General features: G+C 64.7%; 4 protein-coding genes across 5 annotated transcripts; 2 read left to right on the forward strand and 2 right to left on the reverse strand.

Moving 5' to 3' along the window:
• The first annotated feature begins 614 nt into the window (after positions 1-614).
• RHBDL1 (rhomboid like 1) lies at positions 615-5,700 on the forward strand. 2 transcript variants are annotated; one of them, XM_052772890.1, is made up of 8 exons: positions 615-867; positions 3,065-3,196; positions 3,468-3,692; positions 4,062-4,210; positions 4,299-4,411; positions 4,663-4,763; positions 5,086-5,146; positions 5,248-5,700. In XM_052772890.1, the coding sequence occupies exons 1-8, from the start codon at positions 829-831 to the stop codon at positions 5,517-5,519; spliced, it is 1,092 nt and encodes a 363-aa protein (XP_052628850.1). In that variant the 5' UTR covers positions 615-828; the 3' UTR covers positions 5,520-5,700. The 2 variants fall into 2 exon arrangements, with proteins under 2 accessions (XP_052628850.1, XP_052628849.1); XM_052772889.1 differs by having other exon boundaries at positions 616-867; positions 3,065-3,223; positions 5,248-5,699.
• A 1,397-nt stretch (positions 5,701-7,097) lies between these two features.
• Positions 7,098-11,104, forward strand: STUB1 (STIP1 homology and U-box containing protein 1). Its single transcript, XM_052772894.1, has 7 exons — positions 7,098-7,298; positions 8,067-8,265; positions 8,374-8,539; positions 8,731-8,821; positions 9,442-9,498; positions 9,693-9,809; positions 10,253-11,104. Exons 1-7 carry the CDS (start codon positions 7,113-7,115, stop codon positions 10,376-10,378), a joined length of 942 nt encoding a protein of 313 aa, XP_052628854.1. The 5' UTR covers positions 7,098-7,112; the 3' UTR covers positions 10,379-11,104.
• On the reverse strand, positions 11,042-13,557 carry JMJD8 (jumonji domain containing 8). Its single transcript, XM_052772902.1, has 9 exons — positions 13,407-13,557; positions 13,250-13,333; positions 12,939-12,987; positions 12,732-12,828; positions 12,555-12,623; positions 12,347-12,466; positions 12,191-12,258; positions 11,913-12,047; positions 11,042-11,738 (listed from the first exon to the last, which is right to left on the reverse strand). Exons 1-9 carry the CDS (start codon positions 13,499-13,501, stop codon positions 11,658-11,660), a joined length of 798 nt encoding a protein of 265 aa, XP_052628862.1. The 5' UTR covers positions 13,502-13,557; the 3' UTR covers positions 11,042-11,657.
• A 249-nt stretch (positions 13,558-13,806) lies between these two features.
• On the reverse strand, positions 13,807-21,050 carry WDR24 (WD repeat domain 24). The gene is made up of 10 exons (XM_052772859.1): positions 20,953-21,050; positions 19,495-20,474; positions 18,999-19,176; positions 17,484-18,159; positions 17,076-17,191; positions 15,846-15,967; positions 15,413-15,517; positions 14,975-15,312; positions 14,350-14,534; positions 13,807-14,178 (listed from the first exon to the last, which is right to left on the reverse strand). Exons 2-10 carry the CDS (start codon positions 19,973-19,975, stop codon positions 14,010-14,012), a joined length of 2,370 nt encoding a protein of 789 aa, XP_052628819.1. The 5' UTR covers positions 19,976-20,474; positions 20,953-21,050; the 3' UTR covers positions 13,807-14,009.
• Positions 21,051-21,248: the final 198 nt, after the last annotated feature.

The following is a 21,248-nucleotide window of genomic DNA, read 5'->3' on the forward strand; positions in this document are numbered from 1 at the left end:
AAAGTACCCATGCTGGGATGCAGGTACTGTAAACTGAATGTGAGTTCCAGTACTGGGATGCAGGTACTGTACTGAGATGTGGGTACCAGTACTGGGATGTAGGTACTGTACTGGGATGCAGGTACCCATACTGGGATGCCCATACTGTACCAGGATGCAGGTATTGTACCAGGATGTGGGTACCCTATTGGGATGTGGGTACCAGTACTGGGATGCTCGTACCAGGATGCAGATACCCATACTGGGATGCAGGTACCGTACCACGATGTGCATACCAGTACTGGGATGCAGGTACCATACTGGGATGTGGGTACCAGTACGGGGATGCGTGTACCATACCAGGATATGAGTACCAGTACCGGGATGCAGCTTCCCATACCGGGACGCAGGTAGCTGTACTGGGATGCAGGTCCCGTCCCGGGCTGCCGATGCCCGGTACCGGTTCCCTCCCCGTGCCGCGTCTCGGGGCGCGGGGCCGGGGCTGCCGGTGGGGCGGAGCGGGGCGGATCCCAGTTCCCCGTGCGGCGGCGGGAGCGGGGAAGGAGGCGGGGGGGGGGACGACGGGGGGGGGGGAGCGCTGCGCCGTGCGCTGCGGCGGGGGCGGCTCCGCTCGGCTCCGCTCCCGCCCCCGCCGCCGCCGCCGCCGCCCCGCTGCCATCGGCGGCTCCCGGCGCCGCCGCTCGCAGCTCGCTCCCGGGCCCGCCGCAACGCGGGGCTGGCGGGGAGAGCCGCCCCCCCCCGCCGCCCCCGCCGCCCGCGCCGCTCCCCTGCCCGGTTCGCCGGCCCCGGGCGCGGGGGGAGCGGCGGAGCCCGCCGCCCGCCGGGTGCATGGACAGGAGCTCTCTGCTCCAGCTCATCCAGGAGCAGGTGAGAGCCGAGGGGGCGGGGGGGGGAACGGGGGACACCACCGGGCACCGGGCAGCGCTACCGGAGGAGGGGGGGGATGCTCGCACGCACCGGGCACGGCTGCCGCGCAGCGGGCAGGGCTGCCCGCGGGTCTGGCAGGCACCGGGCAGCGCTGCCTTGCCCAGGGCGGCTACCGCGCCCGCTGCCCCCGCACTTGAGCATCCCCCAGTACCCCCCATCACTGCCCCAGGGGACGCGGGCCCCCCTTGCGCCACTGAGACCCCGCAACTCAGCTCACTTGTGGCCTCCTCCTTGCCCCAGCGCTCTCCGCTCCGTCCGCCCCGGGTCGGATCCTGCCGGGTGCACCCTCAAGGACGAGGGGTGCTGGGCAGCCGAACCCCAATGCGTGCGGTGGTGCCGAGCCCCAGCGCTGGGTGCAGGATGGGGACCCGGGGCTGTCGTGGGGTTCGGCCACCCCGGCGAGGCTCTCACCTTCATGGGGGGCTGCATCCAGCCTCGTGACCCGATTGCAGGATCAGGCCGTGGAGCATTAACACTGCGTAGCGTAGGGCTCCGCTCCGTTGGCAGGATCAGGCCCCGATGCGTTAGCACCCGCTGCACCCCAGCCCTGCCCGGTGCTTGGCCCCAAGCAGCTCCCCTTGCGCTCGGCCACCTCGTCCCTCCATCCCCACCTGCCCTGGGCCCAGCTGGCGGCTCTCCCCTGGGGATGGGGAGGGAATTTATTGGGGGTCAGGAATATTAACGGTCCCCCCTCACCCCCCGGGTGGCTCCGTGACCTTGGCCAAGTCCCCCAGCCTCCCCTGCCCGGGAGCTGTGGTGCCGTCCCCTGTGTCACCACCCCACCCTTGGGTGCAGGGGCTCCGTGTGCCTCCGAGCCCTTTGAGCCCTTCGGGGATGAGCAGCATCTTCTCCGGGAGAGAGCAGGACTTGGGAGAGTCCAGCAGGGCTGAGGGGCTGGGGGTGCTGGCATTGGGCCCCCCCGGGGGGCTGTAGGGGGCCAGTGGGGTTGGGGTGCAGGGAGATGCACACCAAAAGCAGAGAGGGGCTTGCCACCTGCTGCCGCGGCTCTCTGGGGGCCGGTGAGCTCGGCGTGCGCCAGCGCGTGGGGACGGCGTGTGCCAGGTCCCGGCGTGGCACACACACGTGGGGTGGCGTGTGTGGGGCATGGAGGACGGGTAGCACCGGGGTGCTCCTGCACCCCGATGGCTGGGGCTGCTCCCATGGGCTGGCGGCTGCTGTGAGGATGGAAGGACTGCCTGCACCCCGCATCAGCACCCCACACCCCACACACTGCAGCCCACCCTGCTCCCCAACCTGCACCCACGCCTGCCTCAGGCAGAGGCTCCGGGCAGCCGGACCCCCCCCCCCCCTTGGGAAAGCAGCTCTAGCTGCTCCCTGCCAGGGCTGGAGGCACAGGGTGCATGCCGGAGTCAAGGTACGATCCCATGCCCCCAGTACTCCCTCTCCTGCCTGGCCCATGAGGACGAGTTTCCTCTCCTGCATTTCATTCCCTGCCCAAGAAAGGAACAAACCCAACACCATTTGCAGGGTGATTCTCTGGGGTGCAGGGTCCCGGCCACCCTCAGCAGGGCTCGAGCTGTGCTCCAGCCATCGGTCCCCTCTCCCTGTCTCCATTCTCCTTGTGCCATCCCAGGCTCCTCGTCTCCGCAAGCAGGACCATGTTGGGAACCCCATGGTGCTGGGTGCCCGATGGTGCTGGGTGCTCGATGGTGTATGGTGCCTGGAGGGCTCAGGGTGCCTGGTCAGTGCTGGGAGCCCCGAGCATGGTGCAGGGTGCCCAGCATGGTGGAGCCCAGCACCCGACGGCGAGGGTGTGCGGGAGGAGTGGGAGGAGGAGGAGGAGGAGGAGGAGGCTGGTGCCAGGGCTGCGCGTGTGTTTAGCTTTGTGGCTTCCTGGCTGGCAGGCTGCTGGCGGCAAGAAATAACTGAGTGGGAGAGTGTTGGCTGCGCTGCAGGGAGACGGGGACGCCGGCACGGCACGGGGCACCCGCACAGTGCAGGGTACTGGGTGGCTGTGGGTTGTCGCCTCCACCACAGAGGCAGAGGCTCTTGTCATGGAGCAGCACGTGATACCACCAGGCTTGAGGCCACGGTGAGGGGCACCAGAAGGTCTCCCCAGGCCATCAGGGAGCCACAGCCCCGGCATCCAGGTGACGTTCTGTGCTGTGCCCTGCAGCTCGACCCCGAAAACACCGGCTTCATCGGGGTGGAGACATTCGCCAGCCTCGTGCACAGTCATGAGCTGCCCCTGGACCCCGCCAAGCTGGACATGCTGGTGGCCCTGGTGCAGGGCAACGACGAGGGGCAGGTCTGCTATCAGGAGCTGGTAGACCTGGTCAGTGCTGGGGGGCCACGGGGATGGGGGCGAGCGGCCGGGTGCCAGCCCGGGGCGGGCACTGGGCACCTCCCTGTGCCCCTGGGGAGGGGGCAGACACTGGTGGTCCCCTTGGGGTGGCTTGTCCAGCCCGTCCCACCCCATGGGCTGTGGCATGGGGTGACGGCGATGGGCAGGGGGTGGCCGCAAGCCCACTGGCCCGAGCTGCCCCTGCGGCCCCCGTGGGCACGGCCTCTCTCCGCAGATCAGCAGCAAGCGCTCGAGCAGCTTCAAGCGCGCCATCGCCAACGGGCAGCGAGCCCTGCCCCGAGACGTGCTGCTGGACGAGACCGGCCTGGGCTTCTACAAGCGCTTCGTCCGCTACGTGGCCTACGAGATCCTGCCCTGTGAGATGGACCGGCGCTGGTACTTCTACCAGCATCGCACGTGTCCACCTCCTGTCTTCATGGCAGCCGTCACCCTCACCCAGGTACGGGGCAGGGGCATGTGGCCGGCCGGTGCCCAGGCTGATCCTGGCTGAAGCATCTCGGTGCCCCTGGGGGGGCTCAGCCCTGGGGTGGACATGGTGGGTGACCCTGGTTGTGATGTCCTGGCACCCACAGCGGGGCTCAGATCTGTGGTGAAGGGATGGGTGACCCCAGCTGTGATGTCCCAGCGCCCATGGGGAGGGCTCAGACCCAGGGCAGAGGGGACGGATGGCTCCAGCTGTGATGTCCTGGTGGCCATGGGGGGCTCAGACCTGGGGTGGAGGGGCCGGGTGACCCTGCCCCAGGACAGAAGGACGCAGGGGGGGCGGTCTCGGCAGTGCTGGGGATGACGGCCATGGGTTTTGGCGCAGATCATCGTGTTCCTCTGCTACGGGGCCCGGCTGAACAAGTGGGTGCTGCAGACCTACCACCCTGAGTACATGAAGAGCCCGCTGGTCTACCACCCCGGGCACCGGGCACGTGCCTGGCGCTTCCTCACCTACATGTTCATGCACGTGGGGTAGGTCCCTGCTGGGGAGGGGGGGACGACACAAAGGGGGGGCTGCACGGCCTGAGCCACCGCATGTCCCCCTCCTGTGCCCGGGCAGGTTGGAGCAGCTGGGGTTCAATGCCCTCCTGCAGCTGATGATCGGGGTGCCCCTGGAGATGGTGCACGGCATCCTGCGCATCAGCTTCCTCTACCTGGCCGGTGTCCTGGCAGGTGGGTGCGTGCCCGGGGTGGTAGGGGGTGTCCCCGTCGGTCCCCGTCACCAGCCCCAGGGAGGGCATGGGGACATGCACTCCGAGTTTGATGGGGATGTGGGGCTTCGCTCACTGCCCGCTGGGTACCACCCTGCACTGCCAGCATCACTTGCCCTGGGGGGCAACGCAGCCTGTAATTAATTAATGTGGACAGTAATTAATTAATGGGGGGGGGCGAGGCCCCACACTGAGCCCTGCCTGTGCCCGCAGGCTCCCTCACCGTCTCCATCACGGACATGCGGGCCCCCCTGGTCGGGGGCTCGGGGGGGGTCTACGCGCTCTGCTCGGCACACCTCGCCAACGTCGTCATGGTCAGCGGCGCCAGCATCGGGGGGGGCACTGGGGGGGGTGGGCAGCATGGTGTGACATTGGGTGGGGGATGCCATGGGGTGGGTGGCATTGTAGGGTGGGCAGCATGGCGTGATATTGGGGGGGATGTTGTGGGGTGGCATCATGGGGTGGGCACTGTCGGGGAGGGGGGAGCACCTTGGGTGGCATCATGGGGTGGAGCAGGGACCTGGTGGGGCTCCACGGGGCCAGGGCACAGCTCCGCTGGGGCACACTGGGGGCCCCGGCACCAGCCCCCTCCCCGGTGCCGGCACATTGTCCATCCGTCTGTCCGTCCGCCCACAGAACTGGGCCGGGATGCGCTGCCCCTACAAGCTGCTGCGGATGGTGCTGGCACTGGTGTGCAGTGAGTACCCGGCCGTGCCCCCCACCCCGGGGGTGCCTGTTTTGGGGGTGGCCAAGGGGAAGGTGGGGGCCAGCTGAGCACCTCCTGACGCTCTCTTACAGTGAGCTCGGAGGTGGGTCGCGCCGTCTGGCTCCGCTTCTCCCCTCCATTACCGGCTTCGGGCCCCCAGCCCAGTTTCATGGCCCACCTGGCAGGGGCCATCGTGGGCATCAGCATGGGGCTGACCATCCTGCGCAGCTACGAGGAGAGCCTGCAGGACCAGTGTGGCTGGTGGGTCTTGCTCCTCTCCTACGGCACCTTCCTCCTCTTCGCCGTCTTCTGGAACATCTTTGCCTATGACCTGCTGGGGGCACAGGTCCCCCCCCCGCCATAACCTACCCACTCCACCTCACCAACACCCCCCCCCAGCCTTTTTTTTTTTTTTTTTCTATTGCTGGCCAAGCCCGGTGGAGGGTGAGGGGGGGGGTCCCCGCGCGTGACATGGGGACAGGCAACACCCCCTGCCCCCTTGGTGCTAGCGAGCGCGCCGCCCACCCCCCCATGGGCTGTCCGTCCTCCCTCCAGTGTACCCTGGCAACCCCCCCCGTGCTGTGCCCCCCCCAAAGGATGCTTCAGCCCTGCCCCGGCATCGCCAAACCCCCCGGGGTGTCCGCAGGGTTCGGGATGTGCCCCCTGGGAAGGAGCCATGGAGGGGGGGACGACCCCCCCGCTTGCTCCTGTACCCCCTTTCCGGGGTGGGGGCAGACTGGTTGCCCCCCCAGGACCTGCACTTTCACACGAAGGACTAGTGCCAAAATAGGAGCGATTTATTTTTCTATGCCAAAAATAAATATAAATACAAGAAAGAGAGAAAAAAGAATAGTATGGGGAGAGCCCAGCAGGAAGGCGAATCAGCTGAGACCGGCACAACTCGTTTCAGCAGTGCCCTCGGTGGCATAGCCTCCCCCCAGCCCCCCCCCGCGCCCCGGCCCCCCCCCGCTTTGCTGCCAGCCGCCCTCCCCGCGGCGGGGGGGCTCACCCCGGGATAGGGGTGAGGGGGGGACTCCGCTCTGACCCCCCCCCCACCCTCCCCGACCTTTTTGGAGTATAAATAAATATTTTGCACACTGCCGGGGCCTGCGTCTGTATGGAAGGGGTGGTGGGGATTTTTGGGGGTGACCCCCCCCCCAAACCGTCCCTGCTGATTGAATGGGGGCGCCGGGGCTGGCTGGCCCCGGAGCGGGGAGGGGGGGGCGGACACACAGCCGGGGACGGGACTTACTGGAGCAGAAAACTCTGGGACGCGTGAAACGGCACCCGGCTCAGCCCCGGGGTGCTGGCTGCCCGGGGGGGGGGGGGCGCGGGGGCGGGGGGGGGGCTATGGGTGTGCGGAGCTGTGGGTTCTGAAGCCCCCTCCTCTCCGTTCAACCCCCCCCGCCAATCCAGCCCCATATGCTCCAGCGCACCCACTTCTCGCCCCACGCATCCCAACACCCCCCCCAGCACCCCCTTCTCTCTGCACCCCGCCCCCATCCAGCCCCCCCACCCCTCTGCACCCCCTTTCCCCATCACCCCCCCGTACCCCCCCTTCAGGCCCACCCCCCCCATACCCCTCCATCCAGCCCCCATCCAGCCTTACAAACCTCACCCACGCCCCGCCCACCCTTCCCTAGCTCCGCCCACCCTTCCCTAGCTCCGCCCACCCTTCCCTAGCTCCGCCCACCCCTTCCTAGCTCCGCCCATCCGTCCCTGGCTCCGCCCACCTCCCCGCCCCCGCCCGCCTCTTCCACGGCCCCGCCTCTCCGCTCGCCGGTCCCGCCCCCGCTCCCCCGCCCCGCCCCTGGCCCCGCCCCCGCGGCGGTCCGGCCCCGGAAGCGGCGGCGGCGGCGGCGGCGGGGGGCGGCGGTGGCGGCTGTCGCAGTGCGCGGCCGGAGCCAGCGGAGCCGCCGGCCCCAGCGGGCCGGGCCGGGCGGTGCCGGGCGGCGCCATGAAGGGGAAGGAGGAGCGGGAGGGCGGTGCGGGGGGGCCCGGGGCGGCGGGGCCGGGTGCGGGGGGCGCGGGGGGCGGCAGCCCCGAGAAGAGCCACAGCGCGCAGGAGCACAAGGAACAGGGAAACCGGCTCTTCGGCGGCCGCAAGTACCCCGAGGCCGCCGCCTGCTACGGCCGCGCCATCGTGAGTCCCAACGGCACCCCCACCCCGGGCTGGGAAGGACCCCCGGGACGGCATCCCCACCCCGGGCCTGGCGTGGACACCTCCGGAACGGGACTCCCCTGGCCTGGACACCCCCCCCCCCCCCCCCGCCCGGACACCCGCCTCTGGATCTGGCCTGGCTACCCCCGAGACAGAACGCCCCTGGCCTCGACCACCACCCCCGGGCCTGGACTCCCCCCCCCGGGCCTGGACCCCTCTCTGGGCCCGGATCCCCACCCTGGGCCTGCCCCCCCCCCCCCCTTTGGCCTGGACTACTCCCCCCAGGCCTGGCCTAGCCCACCCCTCCCCCCCCCCCCCCAGATCTGGACTCCCCCCCAGCCAGGCCTGTCCCACCACCAGGCTCTGAGCTGGACCCTCCTGTGTCCACGCCCCCCAGGGTGCCCCCAGTCTGGGCCTGTCCTCCCCTCACCCCACCACATCCCCAGGCTGGGTTTGGTAGGGCAGACCCACCCTGGGGTGGAGGGCTCCAGCCAGCACCTGGTGCCGGGGGGGACTGTGCCCTGTCCCCCCCCAGGTGTGGGACACAGGCTGCCCCATGGGAACCGGCCCCAGCTTGTCCCCCATCCATCCCGGTGACTCCCCCCAGGGTACAAGCCCGCGCTGACACTCACGGCTCTCACCAGGGTGATGGCGTTGCGCAGCTGGCTCACCAAGTCACCCTGCTGTCACTGCGTCTCGCCCCTGCCAGCGCTTGCCGTCACCCGCCATAACGTGGGTCTCACCTTGCAGAACCGCAACCCCTTGGTGGCCGTCTACTACACCAACCGAGCCCTCTGCTACCTGAAGATGCAGCAGCACGACAAGGCACTGGCGGACTGCAAGCGAGCCCTGGAGCTGGACGGTCAGTCGGTGAAGGCTCACTTCTTCCTGGGCCAGTGCCAGATGGAGATGGAGAATTACGACGAGGCTATCGCCAACCTACAGAGAGGTGAGCGGGCACAGTGCCGGTGTTCCCCCTGCCCGTCAACCAGAAAAGGGCCAGGGATGGCAAGAGGGAAGCCCGTGCCGGCTCTGAGATGCTCTTTTCCTTCCCCAGCCTACAACCTCGCCAAGGAACAGCGGCTGAATTTTGGGGACGACATCCCCAGCGCGCTGCGCATTGCCAAGAAGAAACGCTGGAACAGCATCGAGGAGAAGCGGATCAACCAGGAGAACGAGCTGCACTCCTACCTGACCAAGCTGATCATGGCAGAGAAGGAGAGGTAACGTGGCACGGGGCAGCGGTGGCACCCGTAAAACCTCTTTTAGTGGCACGAAGCCATCACAGCTCTGTGTGCGGTGCCTCTGCCTTCCTGGAGGTGCAGGCAGAGCCCCGCAGCTAGGGCGGCAGCAGCAGTAGGAAAGGGAGCGATAGGGTTCCTCCATCGCTTCTGATCTCCCTGCTCTGTCCTAGGGAGCTGGCTGAGTGCCGAAAGACTCAGCAGGAAGAAAATGCGGACGAGAGCCGGAGCCGGGTTCAGCTGGCCAGCATCGAGGCCAAACATGTGAGCCAGGGGGGTCGGGGCTGCTCACGGAGGCTGGGAGTCGAGCCGGGGCTTCCTCGTCCCATCCTCATCCCCATGCTCTGCTGTGGCCGAGGAAGCCGCAGAGCTGCAGCTGTGCAGGCAAAAGCCAGGAGACCCCAGGGCAGAGCACGGCTTCTCAGCCTTCATTTTGTGGCTTGAGCTGCTGTTGCAGGGCTTTCATGTCCCCTCATGATGGCTGCCCATGCTCTGTCACCCTCTTGTCCCAGCCCGGGGCAGGCTGGCAGCAGTGACGCCTGTTTGTGCTCCCCCAGCTGCTGTACCTGTTGTTCTCCGAGGGCCGTGCAATGCGAGCAGCTCTCGGCCGCGTGTGGGTCTGGGTGCTGGCCCAGCGCAGGGGACTAATCCCGAGATAAAAATAGCCCCACAAAGGAAGGTTATTTTTAAGCTGGATCACTCCTGCCTGGAGTTGTGCGAATGCCAGCCGGGGGCTGTGAAGGCACAGGGGCCACTGAGGACCTGCCACCTTTTCTCTGCCTGCCACAGCACCCATGGGGTGGGAGCCTTCGGGGCTCTCTTCCTGGAGACCCATAGACCCCGTACACCGGGGTCCCCTCATCCTCAAGGGCCTCTTGTTTCAGGACAAATACCTGGCGGACATGGACGAGCTCTTCTCTCAAGTAGATGAGAGGAGGAAGGTGAGTGTGCCCCAGCGTGCACTCCTGTCTCTCCCCATCTGGAGCTGCTTGCTGTAAACCTGTTTTAGTCCATGCTATCACCTCTGCTGTCTTCCCTGCTTCCCACTCTGAGCTGGTACCGCCTCCCAGCCCTCTTTTTTTGCTGCTGGGCTCGCCTAGCCCCTCCTGACCCAGCTCTGCTTCTCTCGAGCCAGAAGCGGGACATCCCTGACTACCTGTGTGGGAAGATCAGTTTTGAGCTGATGAGAGAGCCCTGCATCACTCCCAGCGGGATCACCTACGACAGGAAGGACATTGAGGAACATCTCCAGGTACCACTGGGCCAGGGGCAGTGGGGGCTTCCCAGGATCTTGCCTGCAGTCCTCTGCCCATCTCCTGCCTGGGTATGAAGGCAGCTGCCTGCCCAACTAAGGGCTCAAAAGCCTCCTTGGGTTTGGTCCTAGGTACCTGCCTGGGCAGCTCCCTGTGGAGGTGCCAGGGCAGGCAGGAAGGGAGCGGGCGCTGCCAGGCCCTGCCCAAAGCGGAGGCGGCTGTTGGCAGGGGTCTTCTGCCTTGACCCGCTCTCAGCCTGCTGGGAGGCACTTTCAGAGGGGTGCTCTCCCTCCGCCCCACTCTTTCTTCCCCCCGGCAGGCGTATGGATGCCTGGCTGTTGTACCGGATCCCGGCACAGCGCTAGCCTCCGGGCTGCCTGTGCCCCAGGGCCGAGGCCAGGCGTGTGGAGTAACCGGTTTGTGGCCGTCTCCTCCCTTGCAGCGCGTGGGTCATTTTGATCCAGTGACGCGGAGTCCCCTGACCCAGGACCAGCTGATCCCCAACCTCGCCATGAAGGAGGTGATAGACGCATTCATCTCAGAGAACGGCTGGGTGGAGGATTACTGAGGGGCCAAGGGGCCAGCACTGGCCTCCCTGGGCCCCCCCCAGCCTCGGCAGCACAGATGGCTCTCGCTGGGCTGGCACCGGCACCATGCCTTACTCGCTCTCCGGCTATTCCCCCTCCGCTCCAGGTGCCCAGAGACCCAGCGACAGCGCTGGGTGAGGGCACGTCGCCATCTCCCCTTCCCGAGGAGCCGCAGGGGCTGGGCGTGCACGAAGGCTCCCCTTTCCACCAGCTCCTTGCGGACCACAGCACTTGGAGGAAGACCTGCCCAGCGGTTTAAGATGGGTTTGTTGCAGTGACCTGGAAGGTCTCGCCAGTGTCTTCATTGCCCAGAGAGCAGCTGACAACCCCTAAAGATCATGTCCTGCTCTGGGGAGGTGCCGTGAGGAGCTTGCCAGGATGAGCGCCTGGTGCTGGTCTGGCCTCATCCCCTCCCCGTGTACATAGTTGGTTCCTCCTCCTTCCACCTCCTGCCTGGCCAGGGTCCTGTCCTCCTCTTCCCTGTAAATAGCCACTTGTTGGGGTGGGAGACCAAGGATCCTGCTGTGGACACCAACTCATCCTCTGGCTTTTCCTGGGAAACAACTACCCCGGGGCTGGAAGGGGCTGGCTTGCGTGTCCCCTTGCCTGCTGAGACCGTGGTTCCCTGCGAACAACCTCCCAGGTTGAAGTTCTTCTTCCTTTTATTGAAATCCCTTTAAAAAAAAAAAAACAAAACCACACCAAAACCAACAAATCTGCGTTCGACTGAGACTCCAGCGTTTTGGTCGGCTGACAGCCTGCCTGGCTTCTGAGTGCCCTCTGGAAGTTTGCCAATGTCAATTAAAAAAAAAAAAAATATATATAAAAATAAAAAAAGATTTCAGCAATAAATGTGGAAAAAAGAGCTAGAGTGGTTCACAGTGGCAGTCTCTGCACTGGGCAGGCACTGTCCTGGCTTGGGAACCAGTGCCACCCATGAGGAGTGGGTTTGCCTGCCCCTATGGGCTGGGGCTCACTGCTGCCTGTCCTGCCTGCACTCTGGTAGTGGCGGGGAAGTAGCAATACACAATGAGCTATGGCAGAAAACCAACTTTAATCCAAGGGGGAGGGAAAAGACCAGTAAAAAACAGAACTTTTTCAGGCACTTGGTCCCGACACCAGTAGTTGAGTGGGTGGCTGCTAGCTCTGCCCTTCCCTGGTGGTGGCAGGAGCCGGAGCTGCCGCCCCGGCACGCTCTCACCGCAGCCAGGATTGCGGCACAGCCAGGATGACGGTGGCACATCCTCGGCCTTGCTGGCTCTACCCCAGGAAGGTGGAGATGAAGACGCTGGTGTCCAGGTTGAGTGTGGCGTGCCACCAGCGGTCAGGGAAGTACAGGACCTGCCGGGAGAGAGCGGCGGGGGATCCCACAGGCTCCTGGGGCTACTCCCTGCCTCCTCCCACAGCCCCGGGGGTGCTGGCTGGGCTGCGTGGGTGTCATCCCCTCCCTGCTCCCCACAGGAGTGGGGACCTGGGGTGACGCGCAGGCTGGCCGGGGCCAAGGGTCAGACTCACCTCCCCGGGGCGGAGGGTGCACTCCAGCGGCCGCTCAGCCAGCGGCAGCGCAGGGTACGTGCGGTGGAGCCAGGCCAGCGTTGTCTCGTTGGGGTGGAAGTGGGGTGTTTTATCCGGCGGGTACAGAAACCAGCGCTGGAAGACACCAGCGAGGGGACAACCCCCCCCCATTTCCCCTCCAGCACCTTGGGCTCAGGCCCAGGGGGGCTTCCCCTTGTTTGGGGGATGTCCATTGGGGTCTTTTTTCTCTCCCCGCCACCCCAGGGCTTGATTCTCACCTTCCTGCCAAAGATCACCTCTGAGTAACCGGGGCCATGCCAGTGAAAGGGAACACCAGAGCCGGAGCCTACAGCAGGAGGTGGGGGGAGGGATTGGTGCTGGGGAGACACCCCCCCACCCCAGTCCTGCCCGTGCCCACCTCTGCCAGCACCCACCTGCAATCCCAAAGCTGTAGGCAGGGCTGGTGCCCGGGATGCTGAAGGGAGGGGACACGTACTGCTGGAAGAGGGGGCCCCACTCGGTGAAGTTGTTGTCCCCGAAGAAGTAGAGGGTGTCTGGGGGTGGGGGAGGAAAGACAGGGAGGATGGGGCCGGTGAGAAGCGGGGGGCTGCCGGCTGCAAAGAGGGGGACAGGGCTACCCACCGCTGCCCAGCCTGGCCGGATCCTGCGGCTTCAGCAGCTGCTCCACGTACTCCTGGAAGGGCACATCCACTGCGGGCAGAGGAGAGCTGGGGGGGGCAATGCGTGCACCCCCCCGGGAAGGCCCTGCCCGCCGGTGGGGGGGCGGGGGGCTCTGTGGGGCGCAGCCCCTGCTCTCACCTTTGCGGTAGGAGTAGGTGTTGGCCGTGCTGAGCCGCACCGGGCAGGCCCCGAAGGCCGCCAGCAGCTTCTCCCGGGTGCAGAGGGCACGGAAAGCCTGGGGGGGGGGGGGGAACGGGACACAGCGGGGCCGGGATGATGCTGCTGCCGCCACTGCTCCCGGGGCACCGGTGTGTGCCCCCCCCAGCTCCCCCTTCCCCCACTCACTGAGTTGTCCGTGACCCCACGGAGGATGACCGGCCGGGAAAAGGCGAACCTGGGGGAGAGCACGGCAGCGGGGCTTCCGCACGGGCGACCGCACCGGGGCCGGTCCCAACCCACCCCCGGGGCACCGGAGCCGGCCCCAGCCATCTTCCTCGGCCCCCCCCCCCTCCCTAATCCCCCGGGGCCCTTCCCCGGTAGTCTGCCCCCGTCACCGGGGGCTGTCCCCGGCCCTCCCCACCGGCTCTGCCCCTATCCCCGCCCCAGGACCCCCTCTCGGGTCGGCGGCCGCCCGAGCCGGGCCGGGTCGCCCGTACCGCTGCAGGAAGAGGGAGTAGGTGAGGGAAGCGTCGGCCCGCTCCACGGTACACCGTTCCTCCTCCGGCACCGTGCCCGCCAGCCTGCAACGGGATGCTCCGCTCAGCACCGGGCCCGGCGCCGGGCCAGCCCCCCCCACCCCGCCCCAGCCCTTACCAGCCGCCGCCCGGCGGGTCGGTGCAGCCCGCCGGCCGGGTCCAAGCCAGCGGCAGCAGCAGCAGCGAGAACAGCCGCCGCGCTGCCGCCGCCATTCGGGAACGGGACCGGCACCGGGGTCGCCGGCGGACTACGCTTCCCGGCAGGCACCGCGGCCAGCGGTGACGCCGCGCACCGCCATTGGCTGGGCGCGTCGCTACGATTCCCGGCAGGGGCCATGGCTTAAAGGGGCCACGCCTTAAAGGGGCAACAGGGGAAGTGGGGACCACAGCCTCCCGGGGCACGGCGGCGCAGGGACCCCCGGCCGGGGAGCGGGACCGGGGCCGAGCTCCCCCCGCCCCCGAGGCTGCCCCGGCGGCCGCCGCAGGCAGGTCAAGCAAAGACAAGAGGCATGGCTCAGTTCAGCTGCTCTGTTTAGTTTTAATCCAGTACAAAAGGGCCGGGCAGGGGGCTGGGGGGGGCCACACGCAGCCCCTATTTACACAAAAATAAATACAGGGAGGGAGGCGCGGGGAGGGCAGGCAGGCAGGCAGGAGGCCCTGCCTGCCCTGCCCACCGCTGCCTGCCCCACCTGGCTGCCGTCTCCCCCGGCCGGCGAGGGGCTCAGGTGTACTCGCAGAGGTGGCCGCAGCCTGCGGGGCAGTGGGAGCTGGTCTCCAGCCACTTCATGATGTGCTGGAGATGGCCGCCGTGGCTGCAGCCCTGGCACCAGACGAAGAGCCCCTTCACCACGTGGTGACAGACGGCACACATACTGGCACACTGTCGACACCTGCGCCGGAGAGAAGAGGGCGAGCGTGGGCAAAGAGAACCCTCGGGGAGGGCAATGAGGGGGAAAGAGGGGGTACCAACCCCATCCTCCTGCCCCTGCAGCCCCTCTGGGACTCCCCTCGGTGACCAGAGAGCGGTCCCCCCCGCTCCCTGCCTGCAGCGCTGCCCTCACCTGTCGCAGATCCAGCCCCTGTTGCTCATGGGCCGTTTGCAGTTGCTGCAGTTGACGTGCAGGGTGGTGGAAGCCTGATTGAGGCAGTTGATGGCGCGGCACGTGCTCAGCTTGATCACCTCGTTGGAGATGTTCCAGAGCTGGAAGCGCTGCAGCAGGTCAATGTAGGACGTGTACCAGTGCTCCTGGGGACAGCCGCAGACAGCTGAGCCTCGATGCCCCCCAAAACCCCCTCGGGATCCCAGTCCTGCGTCCCAAAGGCAAGATTCCTGCAGCAGGGGAACTGCTCTGCAGAGCTGGGGAAGAGGCATCCTTCCCCAAATCAACAGGCCAAGGCCGCTTCCCTACCCTGGCCCTGTGGACACCACCTCGGGTCCCTGCCAGGACTGGTGGTAGGGTGGCCAACTGGGTCCCGGGGGTCCTGGAGCTGCCCACCCTGGGTTAGAGCAGGCCTGGCTGGAGGAGAAGGGAGGTGCCCAGACCCCAGGCGGGATCCCATGGCATTGGGATACACCACCTCTGGATCCCACCAAGTTGTCCTACTCCATCTCATGGGGTTGCTGCACCAGCCCTGAAGGGAGGATTCAGTTCCTACGCAGCCAGGAAGGGGCTTCCCGGGGTCTACCTGGGTCTGCTCATCAATCTCCTTGCGGATGCGGTCTCCCAGCACGATGAGGACGGACACGGCCGTCTGCACATCTCCCTGCTCAGCATAGAAGAGGAGCGTGTCCCGCACAATGGGATTGAAGAAGTCAGAGGGCAGGCGGTTCTCATAGAGCGAGTGGGAGATGGAGATGAGGGAGAAGGACTCCACGGGTGTCAGTGACACCGTCTCAGCCTCGTTGCCGCTGACGTGAGGAGAGTCAGCCTTGTCTTGCAGGTGGTCCAAGGCTGACGGGTTGTCCACAATTTCGTGGCGCAGGGGGAAGGCTTCTTGGGGAAGGCTGTATTCCTGCTCTTCAGCTGTGAGGAGAGAGATCTGATCAGGAACGAGCAGGGAAGGCCAGGAGAAAAATCGAGCCGTGTGTCTGGCACAGGCAACACCAGCTGAGCGAGCACTCACCATGTGGGTTCTCATGGTCCATCATGTACAGGTCATCCTCATCTGCTTCCACATCTCCCAGCAGATAGTCTGCAGGGACATCACTGCCCTCCGTCTCCTCGTTGTCTGCGAGCCCAGGGAGAGAGAAATCAGCTCAACCCCCTCAGGCACATGGTTGGATCCACATCCCCCGTGTCCTGCCTGGCTGTGTCCGAGCCAGATGACTCAGCTCCCCACTGCAGTCATGCTCCTGGCACCCACAGCCACCACTGTGGGGGTCACTCACGGGGGTAGATTGTCCTTCTGCAACACCCTGGGGCTCGGCATGCTTCACCTGGGGGCTGCAGCAGGTCCAATCACCCCAATTTACAGCATAAATTTACCAGTCTGTTCCATATCAGGGCCATCTACAGCTGAGGAGGGAAAAGCTGCAGGACCACCCCAGAAATGTTACCCTCATTGTTGATCAGGGTGGAGGAGGAATCCATGAGGATGTTTTCCGTGCGGCTTTCTCCTTTGCTGCGGTCCAGTCTCGACTCGCTGCCCAGCCCAGAGGGGATGTCCTTCAGGTTAAAGCTGGGAAAGAAGCCAAATTTAATAGTCACAGAAGTTTACAGCTTCCGTTCTAGGCAGCAAACAGCCTGGAAATAGGTCTCCAGTTGAGATTTGAATGGTGAAACACAAGATATGATGATTTCCCTGAGAGCACAGAAGTCAGCTGTCCCCACTTGGTAACTTAAAGATACATTGCAATTGTTAACACAGCCCTTTCTCCAAGCCTGGCATCTCTGCACCTGCACTGCAAAGGTGCCTGCAGAGGTCTTCCTAAAGGATTTCTGAGCTGAGCACAGGCTCTTGACTCCGTCTCTTAATATTTACCTTCACCTCAGAGGTAGGTAAACAGGAGCTGCCTTGCTACAAGGTGCTTGGCTGTTTGTTATGCATCACCGCTCTCAGGCTTCACTAGACGGAAAGCGAAGGGAATGGGGTTGAAGCAGAGCCAAGCTCTTCAGCTTGCTGCCTGCGGTTTAAGTCAGTGACCCGTCTGGATGCAGAGCTTGGTCAAGGAGAGCGTTTTCTTTGATGTTATTCGAGGATTTGCCACTCACCCTGGGAACCCAGCCCTGCGAGGTCTGACAGCTAATTTGGAGTCCTCACCCCTCACTTTTATATGTCATTGAGAAGAAGAAAAACAAGTTTTCCTGCTTCATCAGCCCACGATGGGGCTTTCCGTGCCAGCCAGTGAGTTACTTGCAGAGCTGGGCTATTCTCTCCCTTTGAAAGGCAGAAGAGAACCTCTCCACACCAGTAGCTCTAGCTCCAGCGGCGAGACAGAGGTTCTCCAACCCCCACCCTCAGTCACAGTCACTAATTAAGTAACTGCAAAGATGGTACCAGCCCCATGCCCCACCACAGCTTCAATCTTCGTTTCAAAGAGGGAAGGGAGCAGCGTACGAGGCTGCATGGCTCGAGGCCAGGCTGGCCACTCACTTCTCATACCCACACAGAAAATGGCAGTGTTCAAACAATGCCAACCTGCAAACCAGCGTGGCCTGAGGCTGGGGGAGAGCTGTCCCTGCTCCCACCCCGCAACTCCAGCCCAGCTGAGGAGCTGTCTCTGCTCTCCCGCTCACAGAGCTGCCCCAGCCATCACGTCATTTGCTGCAGCTCCAGCACCCCTTACCTGTTCATGAGCGGAAGGGCGGTGCTGCCTTTCCCCATGCTGTGGTTGAGGTTGGTGGATGACACGGTGCCAAGGCTGGAATAGATAATTCGCAGCATCGTCCACGTTTGAGCCACCTGCATGAGAGACAGCTGCAGTCAGACCTTGCCAGGCTAAAAACCAGGCCCCGTGCAGCCACGTGCTTGACTGCAAATTCCCATCGTCAGCTGATCTAGAGAGCTGGGCAGGCTCTCAGGGGAGTCAAGTTTCTGGGTAGTGATCTGTGCTTGTTGTAGGCAACAGCAGTATGGGTTTGGTGCCAGGCAGAGGTACACCTTCTGGGGACAGCCAGAGGCCACAACCAGATGGAAAGCTGCCATCCAGCAAAGGTGGCGAGCCTCATCCTGACAGCACCAGCCTAGGTCTCACCTGGTTGCGGTCCAAGCCCTTGGCCACCTTGGCATTGTGGTCACAGAGCTCGGCCAGAGGCCTACCAGCCAGCGCATACTGCTTGGCAGTATGCACGAACCAGTCCATGCTGCCACTCTCCACATCCGTCTCGAAGACGCTGAGGGCACTGGAGGAGGAGATGTACTCAAATTGCTCCGTGGGGTCCAGCTTGCGCTTGAAGAAGATGGGGTGACGCCGGTCCCCGATGTAGGGCTTGCGGTTGGAGTCGGAGGAGATGAGGCTCTCTTTGGCGGCGAAGGCTAGGTCTCCATAGAGGCTGTAGCACAGTCCCTCAGGGTTAGCCCGGTCGATGGGCTGGCTGGCGTCCTTGAAGATGTGCTGGTAGAGGGTGCTGTCCTTAGAGCCCGACAGGAGGAAATAGGGGTCATGGAGATGACGCCACACGATGCCCGTGGTGACGTCCTTGTGCTCCTCAAACATGGCAGAAGGGATGAAGGGACGCCGCACATCCCAGACGTAGATGTTGTGGTCCACCATCATGGAGCATGTGGCGATGTGGTGCTTGCACTCTGGGCGCCACTTCACCCGGGCCACGGAGGCGATGGTCTGCACGCAGTAGATCTCCTTCGCCCGCGTGGTGTTCATGTCCCACACCTTCACCATCTTATCCCGGCCGCCTGTTGCCAGCCAGCCCCTGGAAGAAGGATAGAGAAAGATGGTGAGATGCCAGCTTGGGCCAGGATCTGTGCCCATTCACCTCTCCTTTCCCGCCCCTGCACAGAAATGCTCACAACACACTTGTGACCACATCCACATCAAGGGGAGGCAGCCAGGCTGCAACCGCATTCTCCCACATGCTACTCTAACGCCTCCGCTCTCCTATAACCAGGTCAGGCAACACCCCTCCTTCCTGCTCCCATTTAAGGCCCTGAGCCACACTCATCTGAAGGGCTCCCAGCCAGACCAGTTTCCCCCAACTCTGGTTTCCACTTGCCCAGGACAGCAGAGAGGAAAACGGCCAGTTTGAACATATTTCAGTGCCTCTCTAAGCTTGTGAGGAGTTGCAGTGCTGCCTGGCAGGGAGCGAGGAGGGACGCGCACACCACAACAGCTGTTCCCAGATGCACCCCAACCACCCCCGGGGCAAGGCAAGAGGGAAATGTGATCAAACACAAGCAAGCCATGTCCCAGAGCAGCCGTGCAGCACCCTCCCTGAGCTGAGCACTGGAGCAAGAGGCTGCCCTGACACGGGGGGCCAAGACAGCAGCTTGCTATACTTGACCATTAGCAATCCAGTGCCTGAGAAACCCCCAATTTGTCAAAAAACAAAACAAAAACACCCTAACACACCCCCAAATCCTCAAAGCAATAATTGCTTCCATCTTCCAGCAATGGCTCAGCCCCTGACACAAGGGGCCACGGTATCACAGACCCTGCTTTCCCCCCTATTCTGAAACGTCCCAACTCTGTTTTTAGGGCCTCCCTCATCTCTGCCGAGGCCGGGCGGCTGACAGGGTCTGGCCTCACACACACCTGTCCTCTGGGTGCCAGTCGCAGCAGAAGACAGGCCCATTGTGGGCCGTGAACATCCTCTCGTAGCGGTCTGGCCGGCGGATGTCCCACAGCTGCACGTTCCCATTCTCAAAAGTAGCAGCAAAGGTGAAGTAGTCCCGGATGCTGAACTGGACATCACGCACGCTCTCTGACTGGCCTGAGTGGGGACAGAAGTTGAGATCCAGTGCGACAGAGCTCCAGCAAAGCTAAAAACCCCACCAGAAGAGCCATTGGGGTTCCCAGCCCAGAGAGACAGGGAAGCAGGGAGCGATGCAGCCACCTTCCACCTCCCATGCAGGCCCAGCCCACTGCCAAGTGGCAAAAAAAAGCACCAAAATGCCTCTCAGCTCTCTCCCTGCCTGCTCCAGACATCATGCCCTGAGCAAACCCTCCTCCCGAGCATGGGGAAAGGGCAAAGCCCCCAACTTCTACCTCTCACCACCATAAGGGGGCAAGCAACAGCCCGCATTCGTACCAGAGAAGGTGCTGACAGAGTCCTTCTTGCGCAGGTCGAAGCATTTCATGTAGCCATCCTGGGAGCCGCTGAGGAGCATGTAGACCTCGGTGGGGTGGAAGCAGACCTTGTTGACGGTGCGCTTGTGCTCGGTGAAGAGCTGGTCCTGCTTGTTGCGGGACGGCTTGCCCAGGTTCCAGGTGACGACAACACCATTGGTGGCAGCGGTGGCCAGCAGGTTTTCGTCCATCTGGTGCCATACTACATCCGCGCAGCTGAAGTTCAAGGAGGGTTTGCGGCCAACGCGGAGGTTCAGCTTCTCCACAAACTGGTCCTCCTCAATGGAGTAGATCTTGAAGATGTTGCGGCCGGCCACCACCACCTGGGCAGCATCGCGGCACACACTGATGGCATTGGCAGGGGCGTCCAGGTGGCAGAACATGGTCCGTCCCGTGAGGGCGTTGCCCCCCAGGGCGGTGGTGACCCTGGCCATTTTCTCCATGGCCGTCCTCGGGGCGCACTCCCCTCTCCAGGAGCAGGCTCGGAGGCTTGCGTCCCCACAGGCTGCATTCACGCTCACGCGGCCGCCCTGCTCCACTTCAGCCAGAGCTGGGAAGGAACAGGCTCAGCTCCCGCAGCTCCTGGCAGGCCCAGGTGGCTTCAACCGCAGCTTTTTGTGGCCACATCAACAGGCTGCAGAGGTGAGAGTCTACAGCCCGGTTGCTACTTGCGGGGAGAGAGATACAGCCCCACGCTGGGCTTCTCCTCCTGCTGCCTTCTGTAAATCCTTCTCAGGGAGTTCTTGAAAAACCTTTTCTGGGTTCCTTGTTCCCTCCTCAGTTCAACCCCCTGAGACGCTCCGCTGACGACAGTGGCTGTTGCTGGCGCGACAGGAGGTCAACTACAGCAACGTGGACTGAGGCGAGCAGCTTCTCCAGCAAGAGGTTGGGCGAAACGAGGCCACAGTCATCTCCACGGGGCGCTCCCTGCACCCCAAACCCCTGCAAGCACCACAAGCTGGGATTCACCCTGCTTGTCTAGCAGAGGGGGGCCTGCAGTTCCCCCCCCCCCAGGCACAGGAGCAGGCCAGGGTGCCAGGGGCTGGCAGCTACTCTGGGGCTGCCCTGGGGCCGGCAAGGCTGCTTGGGGATCATAGGGTCTCTGCTGCAACCCGCAGGCCATCGTCCTCAGAGCCAGGCCGTGCTCCTACCCCAGCACTGCCCCCCGCCAGCCCCTAGGCCCTTCCCTCGCCAGGCCCCCCAGCCTCCTCATACCCCACATCCCCCCCTCCTCAGGGCCTGCTCCCGACCCACAGCCCCTCAGAGCCTCCTCAGTGCCCGCTCCCACTTCTCAGGGCCCTGGGAGCCCCCTCCCGCCCCTCAGGGCCCCTTCATGGCCCCCTCAGACCCCAAGGCCTCCTCAGCGCCCGCTGACCGGCCAGGCCCTCCCTCTCCGCAGACCGCGGTGCCGGTGCCGTACCCGGTGCCGGTGCAGCTCCGCCGGCAGCTCGGGCCGAGCAGGCCCCGCGGCCACCACGGAAACGACCGTCAAGACCCGCCCCTCCTCCGCCCCGCCCCCTTCCGCCGTCAATGCCCGTCCGCCCCGCCCACGCCCCTCCCTACCTCAGAATACGGCCCGCCCCCCGTCCCGGGCAGGCCCCGCCCCGGGATTAAGCCCCGCCCCCGAGCCAGACCCCGCCCCCGGACGGAGCGGGAAGGCGGGGAAGGCGGGGGCGTGGGGGTCGGGGGGGGAAAATGGGGGTGTCGGGGGGGGGA

The sequence above is a fragment of the Harpia harpyja genome, chromosome 21 (assembly GCF_026419915.1).
Source record: "Harpia harpyja isolate bHarHar1 chromosome 21, bHarHar1 primary haplotype, whole genome shotgun sequence".
Taxonomy (NCBI): domain Eukaryota; kingdom Metazoa; phylum Chordata; class Aves; order Accipitriformes; family Accipitridae; genus Harpia; species Harpia harpyja.